General features: G+C 40.3%; 1 protein-coding gene across 1 annotated transcript in view; it reads left to right on the top strand.

Annotated features, from left to right (window-relative positions):
• The window catches only part of MACROD2 (MACRO domain containing 2), a 1,661,433-nt gene that overhangs the window by 93,464 nt on the left and 1,544,355 nt on the right, over positions 1-23,614 (top strand). Inside the window, exon 7 of the mRNA XM_018554264.1 lies at positions 9,274-9,366. Coding sequence (XP_018409766.1) covers positions 9,274-9,366 — 93 coding nt within the window. The remainder of the gene's footprint in view (positions 1-9,273; positions 9,367-23,614) is intronic.

Raw genomic sequence — 23,614 nt, 5'->3', positions numbered from 1 at the left:
ACAGAAATATATACACACACTATATTGCCAAAAGTATTGGGACACCTACCTTTACATGCACATGAACTTTAATGGCATCCCAGTGTTAGTCCGTAGGATCCAATATTGAGTTGGCCCACCCTTCGCAGCTATAACAGCTTCAACTCTTCTGGGAAGACTGTCCACAAGGTTTAGGAGTGTGTCTATGGGAATGCTTGACCATTCTTCCAGAAGCGCATTTGTAAAGTCAGGTACTGATGTTGATGAACAATAGAAATCACCACCATAAATGAAATAAAAAGTCAATTTATTTGGACTAAACGTCACACATATCGCATAATCCAACGTTTCGGGACCACGCCGGGTCCCTTCATCAGGGCAGAGATGTGATTTTTACTTGGACCGGAAGCGCTGTAAGGAGTGCAGGGGGACCTACTGTTTTCAGGTACAGATGTTGGACGAGAAGGGCTGGCTCGCAGTCTCCGCTCTATTTCATCCCAAAGGTGTTCTATTGGGTTGAGGTCAGCACTCTGTGCAGGCCAGTCAAGTTCCTCCACCCCAAACTCGCTCATCCATGTCTTTATGGGCCTTGCTTTGTGCACTGGTGAGCACTCATGTTGGAACAGCAGGGGGCCATCCCCAAACTGTTCCCACAAAGTTGTGAGCATGAAATTGTCCAAAATCTCTTGGTATGCTGATGCCTTAAGGGCCAAGCCCAACCCCTGAAAAACAACCCCACACCATAATCCCCCCCCCACCAAACTTTACACTTGGCACAATGCAGTCAGGCAAGTACGGTTTTCCTGGCAACCGCCAAACCCAGACACGCCCATCGGTTTGCCAGACAGAGAAGTGTGATCCGTCACTCCAGAGAACACATCTCTACTTCTCTAGAGTCCAGTGGTGGCGTGCTTTACACCACTGCATCCGACGCTTTGCATTGGACTTGGTGGTGTAAGGCTTGAATGCAGCTGTTCGGCCATGGAAACCCACTGTTGTTGTGCCAGTCTGAAGGCCACATGAAGTTTGGAGGTTTGTAACTATTGACTCGGCAGACAGTTGGCGACTTCTGTGCACTGTGCGCTTCAGCATGCGCTGACCTAGCTCTGTCCTTTTACGTGGCCTACCACTTCATGGCTGAGTTGCTGTTGTTCCCAGTTGCTTCCACTTTGCTATAGTACCACTAACAGTTGGCCTATTTGAAAACATGATGAATGAAAATTATCGGTTTTATATTTAGTGCAACCCAATAAACAATATCTTATGGAAATCCCCCACTCTGAACGGCTTAGAGGTAGAAAAAAGACTGAATGGTATCATGATCAATGAAAAAATTACTTCATTTGTCCAAGATGCACCCAAACATTTAAAAAAAAATGTGGTCCCCATGGATAAAGTACATGGGCCCAATGAAGTACTCCTGCAAATCTAACTGCAGCAGTCACTGATCTCTTTCCAGCACTTGAAACTTCCCTATTCCCCCTTTTCCTATCCAACCTTCCCTAGTCTATACATCCCTGTACTTGGTCATATTCCAAGCTGTGCTGCCCCGGCTGAACGGTGTAGTTCGACAGGTTTCCCCCACAGCTGTCCAACCATGCTGCTAGCAAAGTGCTTGTTTCTGCCAGCAGGCAATGCCAGAGAAGTGCCCTTGTCATTCATCATAGCAGGGGAAGAGGAGGCTGTCAGCATGAGGCTCCTGTGTAAATTCTTACCTGTGCTGTCTGAGCCTTTCTACCGCAGCTTTACTTCACTGTCTCCCCCTGCTTCTTTAGCCTGACCTCAGTGCTGGCTCCTCTCTGCTCCCATCCCCTGCCCTTTCATTCTTCCCCATTTCTGTGTCTCTCCTCCACTCTCTGCTTCTCCCTGGCAGCTTCACAATCGGGGTAGAACCCGCCCAGCTCTAAAATAACCCTCTGCTTTATCTGGTAGCCGCAGCAGTTACATGAGGTAATGAACAGTGCTGGAACTTGTAGTTCCCCCACATTTACTCATGTAACTGCAGTGGCTGCCGGAGAAGGCATAAGGTTAATGTTAAAGCTGGGTGCGGGATCTCCCCCGAATGTAAAGCTGCGAGGGAGAGAGAGTGGAGGAGAGACCCAGAGCTGGGGAAGAATGAAGGAGAGGTTGTATGGAGCACATAGGAGCCAGCACTTAGGTGAGTACAAAAACAAGATCAGTACCTGGAAAGTGCACAACACAGTGCAAAACAGTACTGTATTGAACTGCTTGTATGTGGATTGCCTGATGACGGGTACTGTGAACATGTCTGAAATCCCTTATCATAGGCACATTACTCTGAATTGGAACACACAGCACACAGAGTGGAGGGGTCCCAGTGCTGGCTGTTCCTCCCCCCATGTGACTAGCCATATTTTGAGCTTCAACTGCAGGTGTTACGGCCAGCGCTGACCATGATAACAGTGTGCTTTTATTTTGAAATGACAGCACAGATCTAAATGGGACTGAGTGCTACATGCACTGGGTCCACTGGGGGATTTACAAATGATTATAGTTATAGTGATAATTCTTCTTACATTGTATACTGTACAACTTGTTATTCATGTCTCTATACTCTTGTGCCAGAGAGCTTCTTAAATGCCTACTGTATTTTTTTAATGCTTTGTCCTCTTCCATTGTAAACATGCTTCTTAAAAGATATTGTCAAATATGGAGCGCCGCCCACCGGAGCAGCAGTGACGCGACGCTCGGCGAGGTAAGTAAGAAGAAACCTGACCAGCGTACTCACTTTCCTCAGTGCTCGAGACGCTGACTCGAGTATAAGCCGAGGGGGGCATTTTTCAGCACAAAAAATGGGCTGAAAAACTCGGCTTATACTCGAGTATATACGGTAAGCCTGAAAAAAATCTAAGGATTGGTAAACTGCAATATATAAAATGTTTGCCTTGGGTTTGGATACACTTTGTTACTGGACAATTATAGCTGCTACTTCTGTGTTCCTTTATTATATATAAACATATACATATAACAAGTGTGCATTGCAAGTATAACATTTCCACATTATTTTAAGAGTTTCATCAATTTCACAGTTGTGTATTTGGATATATGCTGTTCTCTGCACTTGGCCGCTACTGTTTCTCAGTTTTGCAGATTTTTTTGTTTGTTCCCTCTAGTACGCTGCATGCAAGTGCCGCCCATTCAGCCTCTCTGTGGTAGAAACCATAGGCTTTCATTCATACGTGACCCTCTGCTGTGAACAGATTACAGGCATTACTGCTAGACAATCTGTCAGCCTCCCCAAACCCATGGCATGATTTGTAATGTCCAGTATCACAGCCCCATCGAGTGGATTGGCAGGTTTATTCATAAGACTAGATATACCTCTCAATTGATAAATCTCTCCAGGGTATTGCATGGATAACTGCAAACAGCTGCTGCCTCCAGATAGTGGTGGCTCAGACCTTTCTCTGCTTTGTCCTTTTTGGTTTTAAAGTTGAATGAATTTCATTTTTTTTATTTTTTTTATTTTGTGATGGCTGAAATTACCTGTCAGTCTTTTCCCAGAGGGATGTTTTGTAATGGAGATAAAGGCTTTAGGGTTAGCAGAGTTAAATGTAAGCAGTATTGTATCACTTTGCAATGACAGGATTAAAGTCTCTGTTCGGCTAGGATTTATCCCTTTCTTATTAATTGTGATGTTTCATCTTATATACTATGAGAGTATAACAGGCATCAGGCTAATGATAAGATGTCTGCAAGGTGGGCACAGCATGGGAGCCCACTTCTTGCCCAGGAACAAGTCTCCATGCCAGTTGATGTGTGTGGTCCTAGTTGGATGTCTTCACACTCTGTAATGTATGCTTTTGTCATGTATACTGTGAGCCTCCTGTGCTGTGTGAGGGTTTTAAAGACACCAGGTTGAAGTAAATCTCTTACAAATTGAGCATGAGGAAAATGCTTAAGCAGAGGGTTCCATCAATTAAAACCATATGTCAAAACAATACCTAGATCTACTTAGATAAGCAACTAAAATAAAATGCAAATCTTGAAATGACCTGTAAAATCAAGCTTTGCTACTCACCTGCCAAGCCTCCCTATTGGTCCTTAAAACTGAACTTCAGTTCAATATTGAGAACACACCATTAAATCAAGTTTAAAAAAAAAAATATGTTTACATTCATGTGGCACTAATATCAAAATGTGTCCTAATATCAGTCATGTGTATAACATACATACATACATACATACATACATACATACATAGACATACTGGGAGAAGGAGTAGCCATGCTCTCAGCCAAATTGGACTCTGCCTTGCATAATGTTTAAATATCATTAGAAGAAGAAAGAGTGATTAACTCAGTTTGCAGCATCTTCATCATTCTCCATTCATAGGTTGGAAGCAAGTTGGTGATCAAAAACAACTGGCCAAACACACTTAACAATCCTAGGCTGACCCTCCTCATGTCAGTCTAGGATGGGTCATCTCCACCCTCTTGACTGCTCCTTAGGACCAACCTAACAAGAGCATAAAATGCCCTCTAGCTAAGCAGCCATCTCCACCCTCTTGACTGCTCCTTAGGACCAACCTAACAAGAGCATAAAATGCCCTCTAGCTAAGCAGCCATCTCCACCCTCTTGACTGCTCCTTAGGACCAACCTAACAAGAGCATAAAATGCCCTCTAGCTAAGCAGCCAGTGTTCCCTTTCTGTCCTCACTCCTGCAGTAAGTGTCAGGATCCCTCTAAAAAGTGTGCATTTATTCATGCCTACCCAGGTTTAGCCTCTCCCAGGTAAAAGGCCTCCTGTGCGGCAGTAAACCTGCCTTAGGGCTGCGTCTGGGTGTTGGCTGTCTTATACAGCATAAACTGCTGTTTCTCATGTAGATGGGCCTACATATATATGCAGTTAGGTCCAGATATAATTGTACACTGACACAAGTTTTGTTATTTTTACCAAACTATATTTTGTTACAGTTGCAGTTCAATAAAGAATCTGGGCTTAAAGTGCAGTCTCTCAGCTTTAAGTTGAGGGGTAGTCACATCCATATTCGAAGAAGGGTTTAGAGTTCTTTAATATGTAGCCCCCCTCTTTTTTTCAAGGGACCAAAAGTAATTGAACAATTGACTCAAAAGCTGCTTCATGGACAGGTGTGGGCTATTCCTTCATTATTTCATCATTAATTAAGCAGGTAAAAGGTCTGGAGTTGATTCCAGGTGTGGCATTCACTTTTGGAAGCTGTTGCTGTGAATTCACAACATGCGTTCAGAGGAGCTCTCAATGCAAGTGAAATAGGCCCTCCTTAGGGCCCATTCACACCACCATCCGTGCAATGATTGCGTTTGGGGTGGTGCATTTGGGATGCCATTTGAATGAATGGCACGCAACGCAAACCCCTCATTGTAATCGCACGGGGGTGCGTTGTGCGGTACAAACCAAGGTGAAACCAAGATCGACCTTTACCAGAATGATGTGGGAAAAAATTATGGAGAAGGCTTGGAACGGCTCATGAGCTGAAGCATACTACATCATCTGTAAAACACAGTGTGATGGCATCTGCATGCATGGCTTCCGATGACACTGGGTCACTAGTGTTTTATTGATGATGTGACAGAAGCAATAGGGTGAATTCTGAAGAGGAATATATTGTCAGCTCAGATTCAGAGAAATTTAGCAAAGGTGTTTGGACTGTGCTTCACTTTACAGATGGGCAATGGCCCAAAACATACTGCGAAAGCAACACAGGCGTTTTTTTTTAAGGCAAACAAGGGGAATATTCCACAATGGCTAGGTCAATCAGCTGATCTCAACCCGATTGAGCATACATTTCACTTGCTGAAGACAGAACTTAAGGCAGACTCACGGACAGACAACAACTGAAGACAGCTGCAGTAAAGGCCTGCATCTCAAAGAAGGAAACCCAGCATTTGGGGATGTCCATGCATTCCAGACTTCATGCAGTCATTGGCTGCAAAGGATTCTCGACAAAGTATTAAAAATGAGCATTTTATTTATGATTGTGATGTGTTAATTTGTCCAATTACATTTGAGCTCCTGAAATAACCGGACTGTGTATGAAAATGGTTGCAACTCCTATTGTTATTCAACCCCTTTGAATTAAAATAAGACCCTGTACTTCAATTGGATCTCGGTTGTTTAATTTCAAATCCGTGGTGGTGTGGTACAGAAGCTATATATAATATATTTATACTATTTTGGGCATATCAGAGACTTTTATTGATTCTATACATTCTATATAATTATACTATTTTGGGCAGATCAGAGAAACTGTGACTAGGCTAGTATAAGCCCTCTCACTCCCATGCCTGCCTTTTTTGTTTTGTTTTTGCTAGTTTCCTAATAATATGGATGGATGGAAAACCCTTTTCCTCAAGTTCTCTGGGGGACACAGGTAAAATGTTTAAGGTCTTTCTCAGCACTGCTGTGTTATAGAACTGAGACATGAATGGAAGTAGGAGGGACTATACAAGGCTACTCCAAATCCTCCTTTAGGTTCCCATATAACCCAAATGTCACTCAATGAACTCGAAGGAAAGGATTTTATGTTGAGTACTAAAATTCTGTTTTTTCTGCCGTCACTCTATCTTTTTATGTATCTAATGTGTAAGCTGGAGATATTGAGCTGAGCTGTAGATGTAAGCTTTCGCACAGGAGATAAGCTGAATTCTGGATCCTAATCACAGATCTGTTCTACCTTCCAGCAAACAAAGCTTGAGGTATTTTAAGAGAAAAAGTCTGAGCAAGTAACATTTTTAAAGAAGCAAGATGTATGATTAAAGTGTTGGAATGAATGAAAAGTTGCAGCAAGATACAGGGTCGAAATCTCTTGGTGGATAAAATCTGTACATGTTTTCACTGTTATATGCCAGGCTCAGTTTACCTTGCCCACAAAGCATGTAGCACATACAAGTTTGGAAAGAGTAGAGCATTTAATGTGAATGCAAGCAAGGATTCCGGGAATTGGCCTTCACCGTGCTACTAATAAATGGCTACAAGAAATATTGAATGTGAGTGAGGGTAAAGCAAAACATAGTTAAGAAAAAAAAAATATAAAAATTGCAAAAAATGTTTTTAATTCCACCAGACAGGTATTTTAAAGGCTCATTCTGAAGTATGAGTACAATCTGGAACAGCTTCTAGCATTCTTTAGCTTTTAGCTTTCATTTTCAAAGCTTAACTTAACAAGCTGAAGATTGAAGCTGGTGGGTTTCTATGCACATCTGCTCCACATTCTGTCTGCTCCAGTTTAAGTAAATTCCCCCTATGTGAATTTTGGGAAAGGGGATCTAATTCTTACCTTCCTTTTGGGAATGGAGTCATTTAGCATCTCTGCACTTTTGCTGGAGTGCGTGTGGTGGTAGACTCCTGCAACCAAAATATATTGCAACCTACAATAATAAACACACTACTCTACCTTAACTGCACTTTGGAAGGATCACAGCAAAGCCCCAATTGGTAGCAATCTGGGATCGTGCAGGAAAACCGTTACAGTAAGAAAAACACAATTTTTATATTATGTTTAGGATACTTGCCATTAGATCTGATTGTAAGAAAAATTAATGTTGTTTGTATTATTTGATCACTACCCAGAAACTCCCCATGCACTGCATGAGATATACATTCTTTTTTTTTTTATTTCATTCCCTTCTATCCCTGCTCAAAGAAGCTTGCAGAATGTATGTTGGACAGTTTTTGATTGTATACCTATACATATACTACCTCTACCTCAAATTCCTATGATATTTACTTTTCACAGAGCTTACTAGATTCTGACCATAGAGTAACTTCAGTTATTTGTCATTACTTAAACTACAGTACACGCATGTGTTCCATTGTTCTATTACATATTTAGAATTTTCCAGTTTTAGGTAAATCTTACATTGCTACTAACATCAAATCTGGAAAATAGGGGAAACTCAGCAACAGGATCCAGACAACAATAAAAAAAAAAGCTGACAGATGTTCGAGAATTCCCCTACTTAATTCCCCTACATAAAAAAATAGATGAATAAAAATATATATATACCTACCATAGTACAGTTTCAATTTAAAGGGGCTTCCAAGAAAAATGTGAATCCCCTTTTGGCCCGGGCTCTCTCTGTGTAGTAGCATTTATAGTATTGTTAAATGCTCAAAGTTTTTTTAAATAATTAATCCAGATCAAAAAACATACATTGCCCAGCAAAGTGTTTTGTTATATTTTTACCCAAACAGAGCCATCATGTTTCAGAACAGCTCCAACTCTCTCAGGTCATCTTCCCTGAAATTCCTGTCCAGTACAAGATCACAAGGGACAGCTCTGTCACAGCGACTGTGTTTCAACTAAATGGAGAAGGAAGGAGGGAAGAAGAAGAAGGAGCTTGGGGAATAATAATGAATCCAGATCAATCATGAATAATGAATCTTGATCAAACAAATATACAGTACATTGCCCAGCAAAGTATTTCTTTACATTTTTCCCAAATACTTGCAGCCATTATGTTTTCAAGCAGCTTTAGCTCTCAGCTGAGCTTCCCTGTACTTCCTGTGCAGTACAAGATCACAAGGGACAGAGCAGTCTACAGCAGCTGTCCATCTACTGTATACTGTACTAGGTGGGAGAAGGGAGGAACGAGGAACAGGGGAGTGTCTTGCCTTGCTGTGCCTGTGTGTTTATGGAGACGCACACAGCTCAAGGGTGGATAAGACCCTGCAAGGGGAAGGAGGCATCCTTCCAGGATACCAGGGTCAGTGCTCAGAGGAGCAGCTGATTCCGCAGGAAACAAAAACTTCTAAAAATCAAGAAGCAGTATTCATTGTAAGGATTTAATCGGCATTTCAAATAGCTCAAAAACATTTTCAGGGTTATTCACAAAAGGGTGAAGATTTTGGAGAAGACAGAAGAAGTGAACAATCTAGGACAACATAGCTGATTTGGAAAAATTCTCCAATTCAGCTCACTTTCCAGTTCAGCTATGTTGCCCTAGATTTTTTCACTTCTCCTGCCTTCTCCAAACTCTTCATGCTTTTGTGAATAACCCTGTTTGACTATAATATCACTTTAAGAGTACCTTCCTTGTTGGATGTGTCTGAAAGACTGTCCAACCGCAAAACTCTAATGATTTTCACAGGAAATAATATGTATGTTGCAGTACCAGTGCTGCTGATAAAATCTGTAATTGAAGATCTGTGTACTTATAATATACCCTCAGGTCCAGCAGCATAGTAATTCATACTACTACTTGTAGAGGCCCCTAAAAGTCAAACTTTTCTATAACCTTCTTTACTGTATTATGTTTTAAAAAAAAACGTATGCCATTGTTCTTTTTCCAGATGACAATCAAAAAATAAACAGCTTGTGTGGCAAAGTGTCGCTCTACAAAGGAGACATTACCCAACTTGAAGTAGACGCCATCGTCAATGCAGGTACGTGAACTTCTTTATATGACTATATTTGGAAAGCTTAGGCAGTGTTTTGTTAAGTTATAGAAAGGAAAAGCTCTGAGCATCTGTTGGAGTGACGATATATTAATTAACACAGCTATCGTCTGTGCTCAAGAGTTCAAGGCTCTGCATACAAAACATTTTGTCCTGCAAGTCTAGACTGTGCATTTAAGAGAGTTTCTTTTATTATGTGATTTATTTGCTTCGTTTTAATGGCTTTATTTTTAGACAACATTTAGTGGATATTTTAAATCGGACCCCTATAGTCGCTTTACCTTTTGTAATTGCACGGTTCCATCCCTCTTAGTTTAATGATAGATGGTCTTGCTCTGCATATTTCCGCATGTACGAGTCTTTCTTTGTGCTCTCAAAGGTATTTTTGCTTCAGCAAAAAAACATAGCTTAATGGCACTGTAGTGTTCACTTTGATTAAGTAACTATTTTCTTATTTTTATCCTCGGTGGTGATGTTTTATCCTCCAAATTGCCAATAAGAGCATGAATTTGGTTTAGCAAAAGTCTAATGGGGTCTTGTAATTTTGGTAACTTTGATAAAAAAAAATATTAAGGGAGAAGTGTAATGGAAGCAGCCATGTTGTGCAGCGAATCTGTGACCCAGAAATCAATGACAACACTGAAGTTTTCCAGTCAAATGGATGATGTTTGCACAACCTAGCCTTACTGACAACAGTTGCAGTTGTGGGAGCCAAGGGGAGGAGAAGGGTTCTAAGGTCACAACTGGTTTTGCTTGGACTGAGTTCATGTTGGCGAAAGGTAAGGCTTGCCCTGCTGTGCTGGTTAAGTGTGCCATGTGTTCAGTAAGACAAAAATAATCCTTGAGCAGGAGTTACTAGATACCCAAATAACAGCAGTTTCACTGCTTTGTAGGAAAGGGTTTGCATCACCAAATCAGTTTTCATCATACCCATTTTAAAGTACGGTATATTTCTTGGATGCTTTTAAAGAACCAGTGAAACCAACTGTTGGTTAAATTCTTCTAATGTTCCACTTATTGTAGCCACAAATTCCTCCATGGTTTAGATGTTTTTTAAATCTCATTGACGAGTGGGTAGATACATACTCATATGCCATTTCCAGAGAGATGGTATGATTCTGCCAAATTGGAAGTGCCCACTTGTAAAGGTTTACTCTCCAAACATTATTTGGTACAAAATGGGACTGTTATGGAGGTCTGTGGTCTCTGCAATGGCCTACCTAGTCCAGGGCTAACAGGTATGCAACTCTGCGCATTATTAAATTATATGAACAACTGATTGTTTCTCACCAAACTACCTTCTCATAGCACTGGCCTTGCAGAGCGAACAATCTATTTAGCTTGAGCTAAGTATAGTAACATTGGGTAGGTATATCCATTTCTTGGTACCGCTAATACTGCTGATGGGATTATTTGTGAGTAAGAGGTTCCCATTGTTTCAGGTTAAATTGTCAGTTTCAGGTCTATTGTCCTTGTCGTATACAGTAAAAGCCTTCAAATGGTTTTGGAGGGCTGGAAAAATATTTTCAAAAGAGTTCCAAAAAAGTTAAAGAAGGATTTTGTCAGAACTGCATTAGTGTTTCTGATTTCAAGGTATGATCAGTAAACATTTGTTTTTAATCTTTATATGTAGTATAACCTATATGCCTTTAATTATTCATGTGATCACTCCCAGTGTTGTAGTAAGCGGTGTACCCCAGTTTTCTCTTTCAACTCTTAGTTCAGTAACACGTCAATAAGAAACATAAAAAAAGAACCATCTCCCATTCACGTGGGGCAGTATAGTATATGTTGGGAAGAGCAAGAAAGAGTTAATACAGTCCTCCTTAAGGCATTTAATAACAGATTCTGTTTTATGGGCTGTCGGTTTCAAAATACTGTAGGTGTGGCTTAACAAGTTTATTTTAATAGTATGAAGCATAAATAGAGAATAACAAAGCACAGCAGGTGAATGTTGCACAAAGCAAATAACAGGAAATACGCAGGAAAGCAAGTTTAAAGAAGTTTGAGTAGTTTCACTGTGATTTCAAAGACTCTTGGTATTCCTGCTAGCAGATCTTTCAGAGCATTTTTTTTCTACTTTGCCATAGGAAGAGCACCATCATAAAATGGTGCCAGACCTGTTGAGGAACAACGTTTGGCAGATGAGGTACTTGGATTATTTTAGTGTATAGAATGCAGGGGAAGCTTAGTAAATAATGTCATCCAATTGCAAATGTCATACCAGGTGCCCCTATCGCTTTCTGATGCCACTGGAGGAAGCAGACAGTGGCACCCAACTCCTCCCTACACCCCACTCAATTACCCTCCCCATATTATGCTGCTATTGGAAGGAGAACAGAACCACAACCTCCTCCCAGCCAACTTCTCCTACAGAAGATTCTACTGACTTTCTGGTATCTGCGTTGACCATAGGGAATGGTTCTGATGTCACTCCTGTCAGGAGAAACAGGCCAAAGATTTAGGCTCATGGCTTGTTCAGTAATCATCATGATTAGGTGGAAGTGGCAACAGCAGCAGTCAGGTTTCAAGTTATGCTTAGATCTTTAATTGCATGTAAACTCTGACAATTAACTTCTCTTATTTGCTCCCTTTTGTTCTGTTAAACATGCCATTAAAAGCATGTTGTTAGATCTGTTTGTTTAGTGAAAAAAACAAAAACAACTTGATGATCTTGTCCAAAATTAGGAGCTGTTCTATGTCCTCTGCACACTTCCTGTGTTTTTTCAAAGAGGCTGTTTAGCCCTCCCAGTTCTTTTCATGGACTAAGGAATGATTGGCCTTTATGTTGTTGAGATCTGGAGTAGTTTCACATAACACACTGGGTAGGTCTAACATCACAAAAAAAGCTGTGTGGTGTCAACCCACAACAGGGCTTAAAGTGACACTAAACTCCGCTCTAGATCCTCAAATCATCTCTGACTTGGTTGCTAACACTGCCCTTCCTTCTGGAGGGTGGCTACTTTTGATCCCCATGGTCCGTGTTTTACGTCATTTTCAGGCCTAAAATGTGGAATATAACATGGGTGCAAAAATGGAAAAAAGGGCCTCAGTCATGAAGGGGTTAAGGTAGTCACTGCTCCAAGCTCGCTCCCATGCTAGACTACAGTCTCATGTTTAGTTTACTAATTTGTACTGAAATTGTAGTCCATCGAGGGAGTGATCTTGGAGGGGTGGCTACATTACTACACACACAGGGACCATGGGGAACAGAAGTAGTGTCCCTCCAGAAGGATGCACAGTGTCGGCACCAATTCAGAGATGATTTGAGGATCCACAGCCGAGTGATACACAAATAAGATACATTTTGGTTAATGGTTACGGTATTTGAATGCATTTTTAAGATTTAATTCCTGAGTTTAGTGTCACTTTAAGAGCTGTATTTATTTTACCATGATATAGGCTTCATCCCTGTTTTGATTTCATCCATCAGATATTGCTAGTAAATCACCCATTTCTCACTGCTTTAAGCCTTATCAACTTTTCATGATTTCTTAGACTAATTAATTTGGGGCACAATACACAAATAAGCTGCTTTTTTTTTTGAGGAAATCAAATCATTCTCCATTGCTAATACTGTAGATGAAACATGTTAAATCATCCAGCTGACAGCTGCTTGAACCATGACCCAATGCACAATAGACTTCTGTTAACAATCACAACTTAAAGAGCTCTATAACTTCGACAAAGTTCTACAACATGCTGCAGATGTTTTTTATTTAAAAAAAAAGTTTATTATTTTAGTTGCTTTGGTTCTCTAAGTGATTAAGCTGCATAATGATTTTGTCTTGCTACCGTATTGTGTGATAAGGTTTACACCTGCTCTCTATTACCATAATGCGAGATGGAGCAAAGTTAATCAGTCTGTTTTGTCAGTTTATTTGTCACTGCGTGCTGCAATGCAGGAATATCATCTCGTTCCCTCTTTAGTATGCAAGAATTAAAATGTTTCTGTCAACACTTCAGCTGGATGTGGTCTTAGTCATTCCATCAAGAAAGAAGTGAAAAATATGCATCTCTTTTTAATAGCAAATGTTCAGAGGAACGCATTTTGTATTAGATAGAAATTTAAATGAAAGTGATAGGCCCTTTGATTGTAATAGTGCGATTTACAAAAAAGAAAAAAGGGATTCTGACATTAATTTGGTGTACATATTTTGTTATACACTTCGGCAGTCAAGGGATGGTAATATTTGTAGAGATGTTTGTGTTGCAGCAAAGATGGGTTTTTAATGTGGTCCTCTGCTGACAACTAAACTCAGGAGTTAAATCTTAAAAATGTGTTCAAGTACATTAACTATTAATTCAAAATGTATCTTATTTGTGTATCACTCAGCTGTAGATCTTCAAATCATCTCTGAATTGGTGCTGACTCTGTCCTTCCTTCTGGAGGGGGGCTATTTTTGTTTTCCATGGTCCCTGTGTGTGTTGTGAAGTAGCCATTGCTCCAGACTCACTGTGAAGTAGCCATTGCTCCAGCCCCAAGCTCACTGCCATGATGGACTACAATCTCATATTTAGTTTAATAATTTATATTGAAATTGTAGTCCATCACAGGAGCGAGCTTGGAGCGGTGGCTACTTTACAACACGCACAGGAACCATGGGGAACAAAAGTAGCCACCCTCCAGAAGGAAGGACAGTGTCGGCACCAATTCAGAGATGATGTGTGGATGTACAGCCGAGTGATAGCTGAGTGATACACAAATAAGGCACATGGCACCAGGACATGTGGCAGGTAGGGATTTAGTAGAAATTTCACAACGGACCTGCAAAAACCTGGGTGTTTTAGAGGTATTCAATGGTACAGTCTTCGCTCCCCCATTCAAATGTCCTTTGAGAAATACAGCAGGTTAGGCACTAAGCAGGCAAAGTTTGTGAACCTCAAGGCATGCCCTTGCACATTTTGAGACCTGCTATACAAGTAGAGGTTTGCTTAATATGCAGTTTTATTGACATCCGGTGGTCAAAATCTTCTTCCCTTTATGTGCATTTAACCTTTTAAGTAATATAAATAATGGTACTTAAAGCAATATAAACACGAGGGTTCTTACCTGGTACAGGTCAGAAATATTGACAGGGATAAATATCCTATAAACTCGCAGTGGACCTTTATACTACCACGTAATGGTCCCAGTGCTCTCTATTCATTAGTCCATAGAATGGCTAGCACACTCAAAGTGGATCCAATTAAGCATTTATTGTTCCAATTAAATGGAAGTGTACAATGCCACCAACCTGATAAAAGGATTTGTGTGACCTCTGAAAAGCTGGTAATGAAGTTTAATGTTGTCATATAACTGGATCAGTAAATATCTGCTTGGGTTCACTATAGGTGTACTGGCCATTCTGTGGGCTTGTGGATAATCAGATGCCACAATCTGTATTCTGCTTTTACCACATAACACAAGGTCATTGTGTTGACACATTCATTAAGCTGTTGCTCACCATGACAGTTAGTAACAAATACATAAGAGGACAATACAATAGGATTAAAAGGTAGCTTTTACTACCCCATGTAAAAAACCAACAACAGAGCTGCGCAGAAAAAAAACAACCGAGAACAACAGTCATTTCAAATAGATATAGCTAAGTGTTGTCTAGGTGACTGGGTCAGAATGTTTTGGTGAAGCACTTTAGATAGACTTACATTTCTCCTTTGTGACAAATGTGATGGTATAAATAAGAATATTACAAAATCTAGCATAAATGTGTCACCATTTACTAAAAACCGTGATATACAGGAAATACAGTATTGTGAAACATGTTCCTTTATCGGGTTTAATGTGTACTTTTGATTTCACTGAAAGCCTCCCATGGGACATCCTTATAAGATGCCCAAACTTCAGAGGACACTTCTGAGAGCAGGGGCCCCTGATTAAGACTTGAAATGCTAGTCACATGAGTAGAAGGCTCTGGACCACTATAGTAACAGAGATTTAATAATGAGTGATTCAAGGACGTACACAGCTCTAGCATGTACATGCACATATATTAGCATACATGAGTATACTACATCCTCTCCCCTTCCATTTGAGTCAGTGAGCCGTCAATAGTGTGTACCTGTAACTGAAATACCAGTATTGGGTGGTCTAATCCATTAAAAGATAATTGCACTGTTGAATCACATTAGCTCTTTTTATACATCTAGGAATAAAAAAAGCTGTGCAAATATAATCTGCAACCACAGCATTTTCTTTTCCTGTGCTTTGAGAGTTGTCACCTGAGGCCCAATAAACATTGCTTTGTATACATTTAGCCTGTCTGCATAGTAACCGATGACAAGAGATTATAACAAAGTTGACATCCGTTCCACATACCTCCTTTTTTTACATGTCTTCTTTGTGGGGATCCATAAATTATGATATCTTGCTGCAAAGCACTCATGCAATCTGTGGAGAACACAAACTGCTAGAAGCAGGCAGCCACTGCATGAGTTTAGTTTAAGTGTACAAAGCACAGACTAGAAGTGAGAATAAGTGAGGCATCCGAGATCCTTCTGGTGGACAATTCTGCTTTCCTTAAGCTGGGTATACAAATATACTGTATTATTTCCTTTGTTCAGCCTGCAGGCAGAAAGGGACACCACTGTGTGAATTTTGGCCAGTTCATCAGGAACCGGCCGGAATATGATACATGTATGCCCGGCTTTAGTTAGAAAGATGAGAGGGCTTAGCTGAACTCATGCAGAGACTCCCTGTTTTAAGCAGTTTTTGATTTCTATTTAAATGCATAAGAGTGTTGCAGCACGGAAAAAAATATTAAATGACTCCCAGCAGTTGAGATATTGAACCAACCAGGTATGTGAAGCAGAGACCTTCCTTTTTCTATCTTCTGCAGTTATAGTGCAGACAAGCTATATGTAAATAGAGCACCATTTACATTGTGCATTGTGATTAAAAGCTTTTTTACAAGGAAAAAAAAAAGCTGGATGAGGAAGGTTACATTTGTAAAGGTGCCCCACATATATTTAGAGCTAATAATGTATGGTTTAAAAAAATACTGTTATGCTCTAATATTAAAAAAAAAGGTACTTTGCAATTAGAAAACATAAAAGTCGTCCATTTTACCAAATATTTTGTATCATGAGAGGGCTAGTAGTAGTTAGTTACATTCAACTGGACTTGTTCTGTAACTTTATGGATGTTTTATTCCCGCACCAGTTTAAGATTATACACCTCGAAATGTCAGTGAGGGTTACTCTTACATTGGTGCAGGAATACTGAAGAAGCTTGGATGAGCTGCAAAACGCCTTCAACATTACAGGACAAGTTCAGTTGAATGTGAGTAACTAGTGGTAGCTATACCATAACCTGGATAAAGGAGAGTCTTCACAGGCATACTGGCAATCATTTTGGGTGTATAGCCTTAAAGGAGAACTATAGGGTGAGTGAATTACATTCATCCCCATAGTTAGAGCCGACGAGTGACATTGAGACTGTCACACGTCGGCTCTATTGATCGAGAAGTGAGCGAAAAACATACCGCTGCTTGCTCACTTCCCGATCGTCTCCCTGCAGTGAGCGGTGACTGTCCGTTCCCCACAGGGATTCCCCCCCCCTCTCTGATCCTCCAGCGCTGACTTGAGAGACAGACAGGGAAGGGGGCGGGCATAGCTTGCTCTGCCTCTAGATAGGCAGAGCCCGCTGTCAATCAGCCAGCTGGGTGGATCTCAACAGTATTGTCAGGAAATAGTATTGTCAGTAATAGCCCGCTATATACTGAGTTTTGGGTCACAAGAGGATGTTAGTATATGTCCTCCTGTGACCCTGAGAACTATGGGAAAAAAAGGTTACCCCATAGTTCCCTTTTAAACTTGTGTGTAGATATTAAAGAAGCAGCTTGGATAAGCTGAAAAATGCCTTCAACATTACAGAACAAGTTCAGTTGAATGTGACTAACTACTACTAGTTATAGCACAAACTAAATAAATGAGAACCTTCACAGATCTGTGTATCAGGAGTATTTTTTTTTATAGCCCCGTTTTTTTAAAAAAAATACAGGATTATTGGGGTCTACAGCATCATTTGTGTACAACACTTAAAAAACACTAAAAAAAATACTCTTACAATGCTGGCTATCGTGTATTTTTGCTTGCTGCGAGATGTGTGATTGTAGACAGACAGCTTGTATTTGAGCCTTATTTCCCTGATTGAACTTTTCCTGAGCACCTGCAAGTTTTATCCTTCTGTTTCCATCAATAGCGCCGTTCTGCTGATGCATCCATTCTACTTCATAGACCTCACATCTCCACACTTTGTCTTCTGACTTTCCATGGTCTGCTGGTACTATTGGCCTCGCTTTGTTAAATTTTAATTTTGCGCAGTGTCTCATCTCTGTGTCATCCTTAAAATTAAACTTCAGGGCAGAGGTATTTATTTTACATATCTTGAACTGAATGCATTATACAGGAGTTAGTTGTAAATGAATGTGTGAGTATAGACATGTTGACTAGGCCAGCAGCACCTCCCCACATAAACAGCTTGTTAACGTGCAATCAGTCACCGGCATTGCCATGAACTTGGCTCTTAATGAACAGGTGGGGACAGGATGAATTCTAATCTGAACCGGATCTGACAGCCTATCAGGCAATTTCACTGATCGCTAATCCATTTCGTTTGGCAGCTTAATTTATCACACAGTTAGGATTTTCATCTTGTAGCTTTTGAGGTGGAAATTAATTCAGAAGCGTGTCCAATAATACTGGATTGTACAGGCCTGCTTGTCTATAATAAATGCATTTTTAAAGAATCTGATGTAAGTGTGCAATGGTATGCAAAGAGAAAGAGCTCTCGTTTCCTTTTCCTAGGTTGTTAGAGGGGGCCTGCAAAGCTTTTTGAGATGCTTCTGGTCTAGCAAACCAATGATTAGTAAGGAAAGTTAGCAAGATGATTTTTTCTTAAAACTGAATACTCGGCAAGCCTGCAGACAAACATGGTCAGAAAACTGAATGTGAATCTTGTGTTCTAAGACACTGGTCTTACAGTAACATCTTACAGGAAAACAATATTCAACATTTTTTGGCATCTAAAGTTAAAAAAAATCATCAATCTCATTGCAAGTGACAATCCGTAAACTAGAGTCCTAATAATGTGCTTTTATTTCATACTCTAGAGCAGGCTTTCTCAACCAGGGTGCTGTGGCCCTGTAGTGTGCCTCCTGGCCTCCTTAGGGGTACCGCAAAATGTTGTGGTAGTTAGACTGTGATGTGAAGGGGGAATGAAGACTGAGGTTAGGGTGTCTCCTGGTGTAATAGGGGAACTCTGATGTGAAAGGGGGGACTCTTATATGAAAGTGGGGCTTCCGATGTGAAAGGGGGCTCCTAATGTGAAGGGTGGAATTTTGTTTTGAAGGGGGCACTTTGATGTGAAGGGGAAAACCCATTTTTTTTTTGTGTGTACTTGCGTGGGGTCCCCCTTAAAATCTATGACATTTTAGACTGGAGTGCCTCAAAATTTAGAAGGCTGCCGTGACTAAGAAAAGGTTGAGAAATGCTGCTCTAGAGGATACTTAAAACTGGCACCTTTTTGCTGTGAAAAAACGTTCACTGTGTCTAGTTTTATTTAATTTTGTCCCTCGATGTTTGCAATGCACCCCAAAGGTCATATTTTCAGCATCGGTTCAGAATGCCAGGGTGATGAGATCTGTCTGTTATTCACAGGCCATTGTGAGAATTCTGTTGCTTGGCTTCCTGTAGACCTTACACACACACACACGTACAATTATCCCTGTGGGTAGGATTGGCACCCAGATGAGGAAGCCTGCCAGTGAAGATGACAGTGAATTCCGAGTACCAAGGGCCAAATTAGGTCAGCAGTGTGTGGTGAAGATGGTTCTGTCAGAGGAAAGCTGGTGTGATTATGGGTCTCTCTTTTCAAACAGGGTTTTTTTTAATAGTTTGTAAACTAAAGATCCACTTTAATGTTTATTGTGGCCTCATGGCTCTAGGAGTGATACTTTTCCAGGAGAAAAAAATAAGGTCTATGTGGCAATTCTCTTGCTTATTAGGTCATAGCTAATGAAAACCTGAATGGAAGTTCTACATGGGCTGTTCTTGCTGTGCTGCATGTGTCTGTCATATCATCATATAATGCACAGAAACAGCATGGCTCCCAATTACCTTTAGAGCTTTAGAGAAATATGGGAGTTGCCGTTGCTGGTTCCCATTTTAAAATACTGGTTATCTGATTTGGCCACATGGGGCTTAGGGTGTCATTGCCATTGGGGACAGTACCAAGCCCAGGGTTACTAAGTGTCCTTGTTCCTGTAGGGCTGAACCCCATTGTAGGTCTTTGTAATCTATTTTGTTCTGTACGTTCGATCTACTTTAAAATATTCATATTCAATATCTCATACTTGAACAAAAAAAAGGAAGCAAAAATATTTTTTAGTATTCAACAGAAAGAACAAAAATAAATAAATTTATTTTTATAATTATAAACTAGGGATGCTCAGATACCAGTTCAGATACCGGTGCCGATATTTGGCATTTGCATGATAACTATCAGGGTTGCAGCTGGTAATGGGCTCTGGCGCTCCACCACTGTCCCGAAATCATTGGTCTGTATTGTTTTAGAAAAACTGTCACATGACAATAAACAAAAATGTATCAGTACTTGTAGCTGTGAGTACCTGAGCAAGTATCAGTACTTGTACTTGAAAAAATTGTATCGGTGTATCTCTTATTTATATTTATAAAACAAAATCATACATTATAACAGGGATGCACAAATCCCAGGAGCTCCGTATGGTCCTTTTAAAAATGACATCTGCCTCCTAACTTTTGAATTTTTCTCTAATCTAGTCCTGGAGCTGGAACAGTATCTTCACATTACTTGTACCAAGTACGGTACTTGGTATCTGAACATCCCTATTATAAACCTTGTTAATTTTCCTGCACACGGAGGGAGCAATAGCTTCTCATGACTTATGCCGGTTGTTTTTTCTAGTGCTATACAGTGATCATTTTACATTGCTGTTCTTCTCTACCCGAGTTTAAATCCAATCCGGTTCTCTTTGTTGCCCGATAATTTGCAGCTTTCTGATGCCACCTATAATGCTGAAGCAATGCAGGTTGCTGAAGTCCCCATCAAATCCATGTGTGGCTGCTTTGTTTAATCAGTTTTGCTTGCAGTGCAAGATCAGCACAGTCCAGAACTTGGCAAAGAATGGAAAGTACTCTCAGTTTTTCTTTTCTGGTTCAGGCTCGCTTACTGTAGATACATCTATACACAGGTACTAAGTTTAGTAAAGTGCAAGCGAAGCCAAAATCTTTTTGTTTTAGTTTTGGATAGTGTGGAGAGGGATTAGAACCCTTGTCGGGTTTTTATCACTGTCTGTGTCCCCATTTGGGAGATGCACTCTCTCTATTTGCCTTGATGACTGTTATCACTGAAAGGTAGGTCGTCTTTAGAACAGGTAGAGATGGAAAATCTTCCAATGGGGACACTAGTTCTGGTGACATTGCTGACCTCCAGAGATTTCCCCTTTCTTTGGAGGGATTTCTTCTTGCTTCCTGTTGTAGCAATTAGACAGCAAGTGAAGGGAAATCTCCCCATCAGCTGACAGCGGTTATTACCCTTCCTACTCTATCCAAAACAACAACAATAAAAAAAAGTTTATGGCTTCAGGTTTACTTTAAATCTTCCACATTGCCATACTGTTAGAGTCTTGAAAAAGTATGCATATAATTTTTATTTTTAATGGTTGTTCCACATTATATAATTTAGCTAATTCAATATGCAAATAAATTAGAGTAGTAATGCATTACATTTTCTAAGTTCACTTTCCAGTTCAGATTATAGATTCAAGTAGTTTATTGTAATAATGACATTCAGGCAGCAAAAAGGAATGCAGTTTGCAGTCAAACCTATTATCCCATCTTCAGATAATGAAAAGAAAGAATTTGGCTCTTGGAAAAGCATAAACAGCGCAAGTTGTTGAAATAAAAGAACCTGAGCAGTTTAAAAAAAAAACAAAAAAACAAAGAATGAAGAGAAAGACTGTTAATGTTTAATAATGACATTTGCTAATGAACCAGTTGTTAATACATTTGGCATGTAAGTCTTAAAATTTTAAATGTGTATGTCTCAGAGGGAGGCTTGAATGAGCATGCAAAGTATAATTTCCTGAAGAAATCTCCACTCAGTAGAACTGCTGGAGCAAGAACGTCAGAGCTTAGATATGGGGATTGATTTAAATGAATAGAGCACACTGGGAAATTGCTAGGGTTGGATAGGCTTCCTGCCGAGTATCAGAGAGGCTGTAAGAAGGTAATAATCCCACGCCCCGCCCACCGCTGAACTCTGCTCAGCTTCATTTAAGAAGGTGGCCATGCCAGCTTGGCCTGCACAGCAGGGCATGGATGTCAGATTTCATCCAGCGCACTGCAGAGAGATTATACTGAAAGCCTTTTTTCGGTTTTGTTGGCAAGGTGTTTGTAGCATGTTCTGGTTTCTTGCAGAAATTAATACCACGAACTATGCAGCAGCTTTAGAATTCTTTTGCTGTTTTAATATGCAAGCCATGCTTTTAATAGGACCTGTCTAGAATTGGTTACATGGACCATATGACGTCACTCATGTTCTGTTACCCACACAATACAATTAAAGGAGTGCTATAACTAAAATACAGTGTATATCATGGTAATTTGATTCATTTAAAAGTTTGGGGGGAAATATGCAAGCAGAATGAGGTGGTAGAGCATTAGCATGTGTGTGTTGGGTTTTTTATATGTCAAACCCACAGCTGGTGTTCTGTCCAGTAACCCTGCATCTTTCAAAATTAGTAAGTTTAGGTTTTTTTTTTAAACATTAATAGAGAAGAACTCTAATTGAAATGTTTTCGTGGGAGAGTTGGAACCTTATTACTGTATTGTGTCCTCACTGTGGTGGTTTCCCCCATTTCCTTTATCTTCATTGGGGATATTTCGCCTCACATTTTATGTGGCCATCAAGCCAGGAAGCAAGAGGAAATCTCACCAAGGGGTATGACAACAGAAATCTGAAATCTCTCCCATGCTATCCTACTACTAGATTGTAAGTTCTCACGAGCAGGGCCCTCCTAACCCTCCTGTATTGTAACTGTACTGTCTCCCTCCATTTTGTAAAGCATCTAGCAAACTGTTAGCATTATAAAAAAAACCTGTATTATAATAACAATAATAATATCAAGTGCTAAATTAAAATATTATGCCCTAACTTAAACATAATCTGTAAACCCAACTGTGAACCCAACACAAACCGTAAGACTGGCGATTCCACGCATGGTGATATGTGTTGAACATACCACACACCTGCCCACACCCAAATGTCAGAAAAAAAAATACTTGCTGGGCATTGCAAATAAAAAGGGTCCCCCCCACCCAGTGTTAGTGTAATGACTTCGCTTAAATGATGCATCTTAATCTGATCATCTTCTTCTTTAGTGTAGTTTTCAGCTGTCCCTCCAGCGCTGGCGTGGGTCTCTGATCCAGCGCTCACTCCTCTGTCCTCCTCTTCTCTGATGTCCCGCAGAGTCTGTGCGGGTGCACACTGCTCCATAGACTTACCTTGTCTCTCCTCGTCTCCCGGCCGAACATCTGAACTTCGCATGCGCCCACCCCAAGATCCTTTGCGGCCGCCCGAGACTCTTCAGATGTTTGCATGGGAGCGCGCAGACAAGAGACAGGCACGTTTACATTTGTTTGAAAAGGTTTAAAAAAAAAAAGGTTTTAGCATATATCTACAGCTTGCTAGCAGATATATGCAAAACCATGTGAGGGTTTAACAACCCTTTAAGGACCCATAGGACATTAATGGAAACAGGACCCTTAATGTGCGCTAAGCACACTAATGCAGCATGCGCTTAGGTGTGAATGGGCACTCATCCTTAGAGGCTATTGCTATTATCACTAAGAAAAATGATCATTCGTATTACAGTAATACCTTGGTTTAAGAGCATAATTCGTTCCGGAAGCATGCTTGTAATCCAAAGCGCTTGTATATCAAAGCGAATTTCCCCATAGGAAATAATGGAAATTCAGATGATTCGTTCCACAACCCAAAAATATTCATATAAAAATGATTACAATACTGTACTGTAATATAATACTGTATAAAATGTAAAGAAAAATAAACCAATTACCGGTACCTTCGTGGCTGGTGTGAGGGAGACAAGAGAGAGGGGGATTATTGTGCAGGACGACTTTCACAATCACTAACGGAATCACTGCTATCTCTTGACTCAATGGAATCTTT

This window comes from Nanorana parkeri, unplaced genomic scaffold, assembly GCF_000935625.1.
Source record: "Nanorana parkeri isolate BGI_ZX_2015 unplaced genomic scaffold, ASM93562v1 scaffold151, whole genome shotgun sequence".
Classification (NCBI taxonomy): domain Eukaryota; kingdom Metazoa; phylum Chordata; class Amphibia; order Anura; family Dicroglossidae; genus Nanorana; species Nanorana parkeri.
The sequence above is the reverse complement of the archived record's forward strand: the minus strand, read 5'-3'. Positions and strand labels throughout refer to the sequence as shown.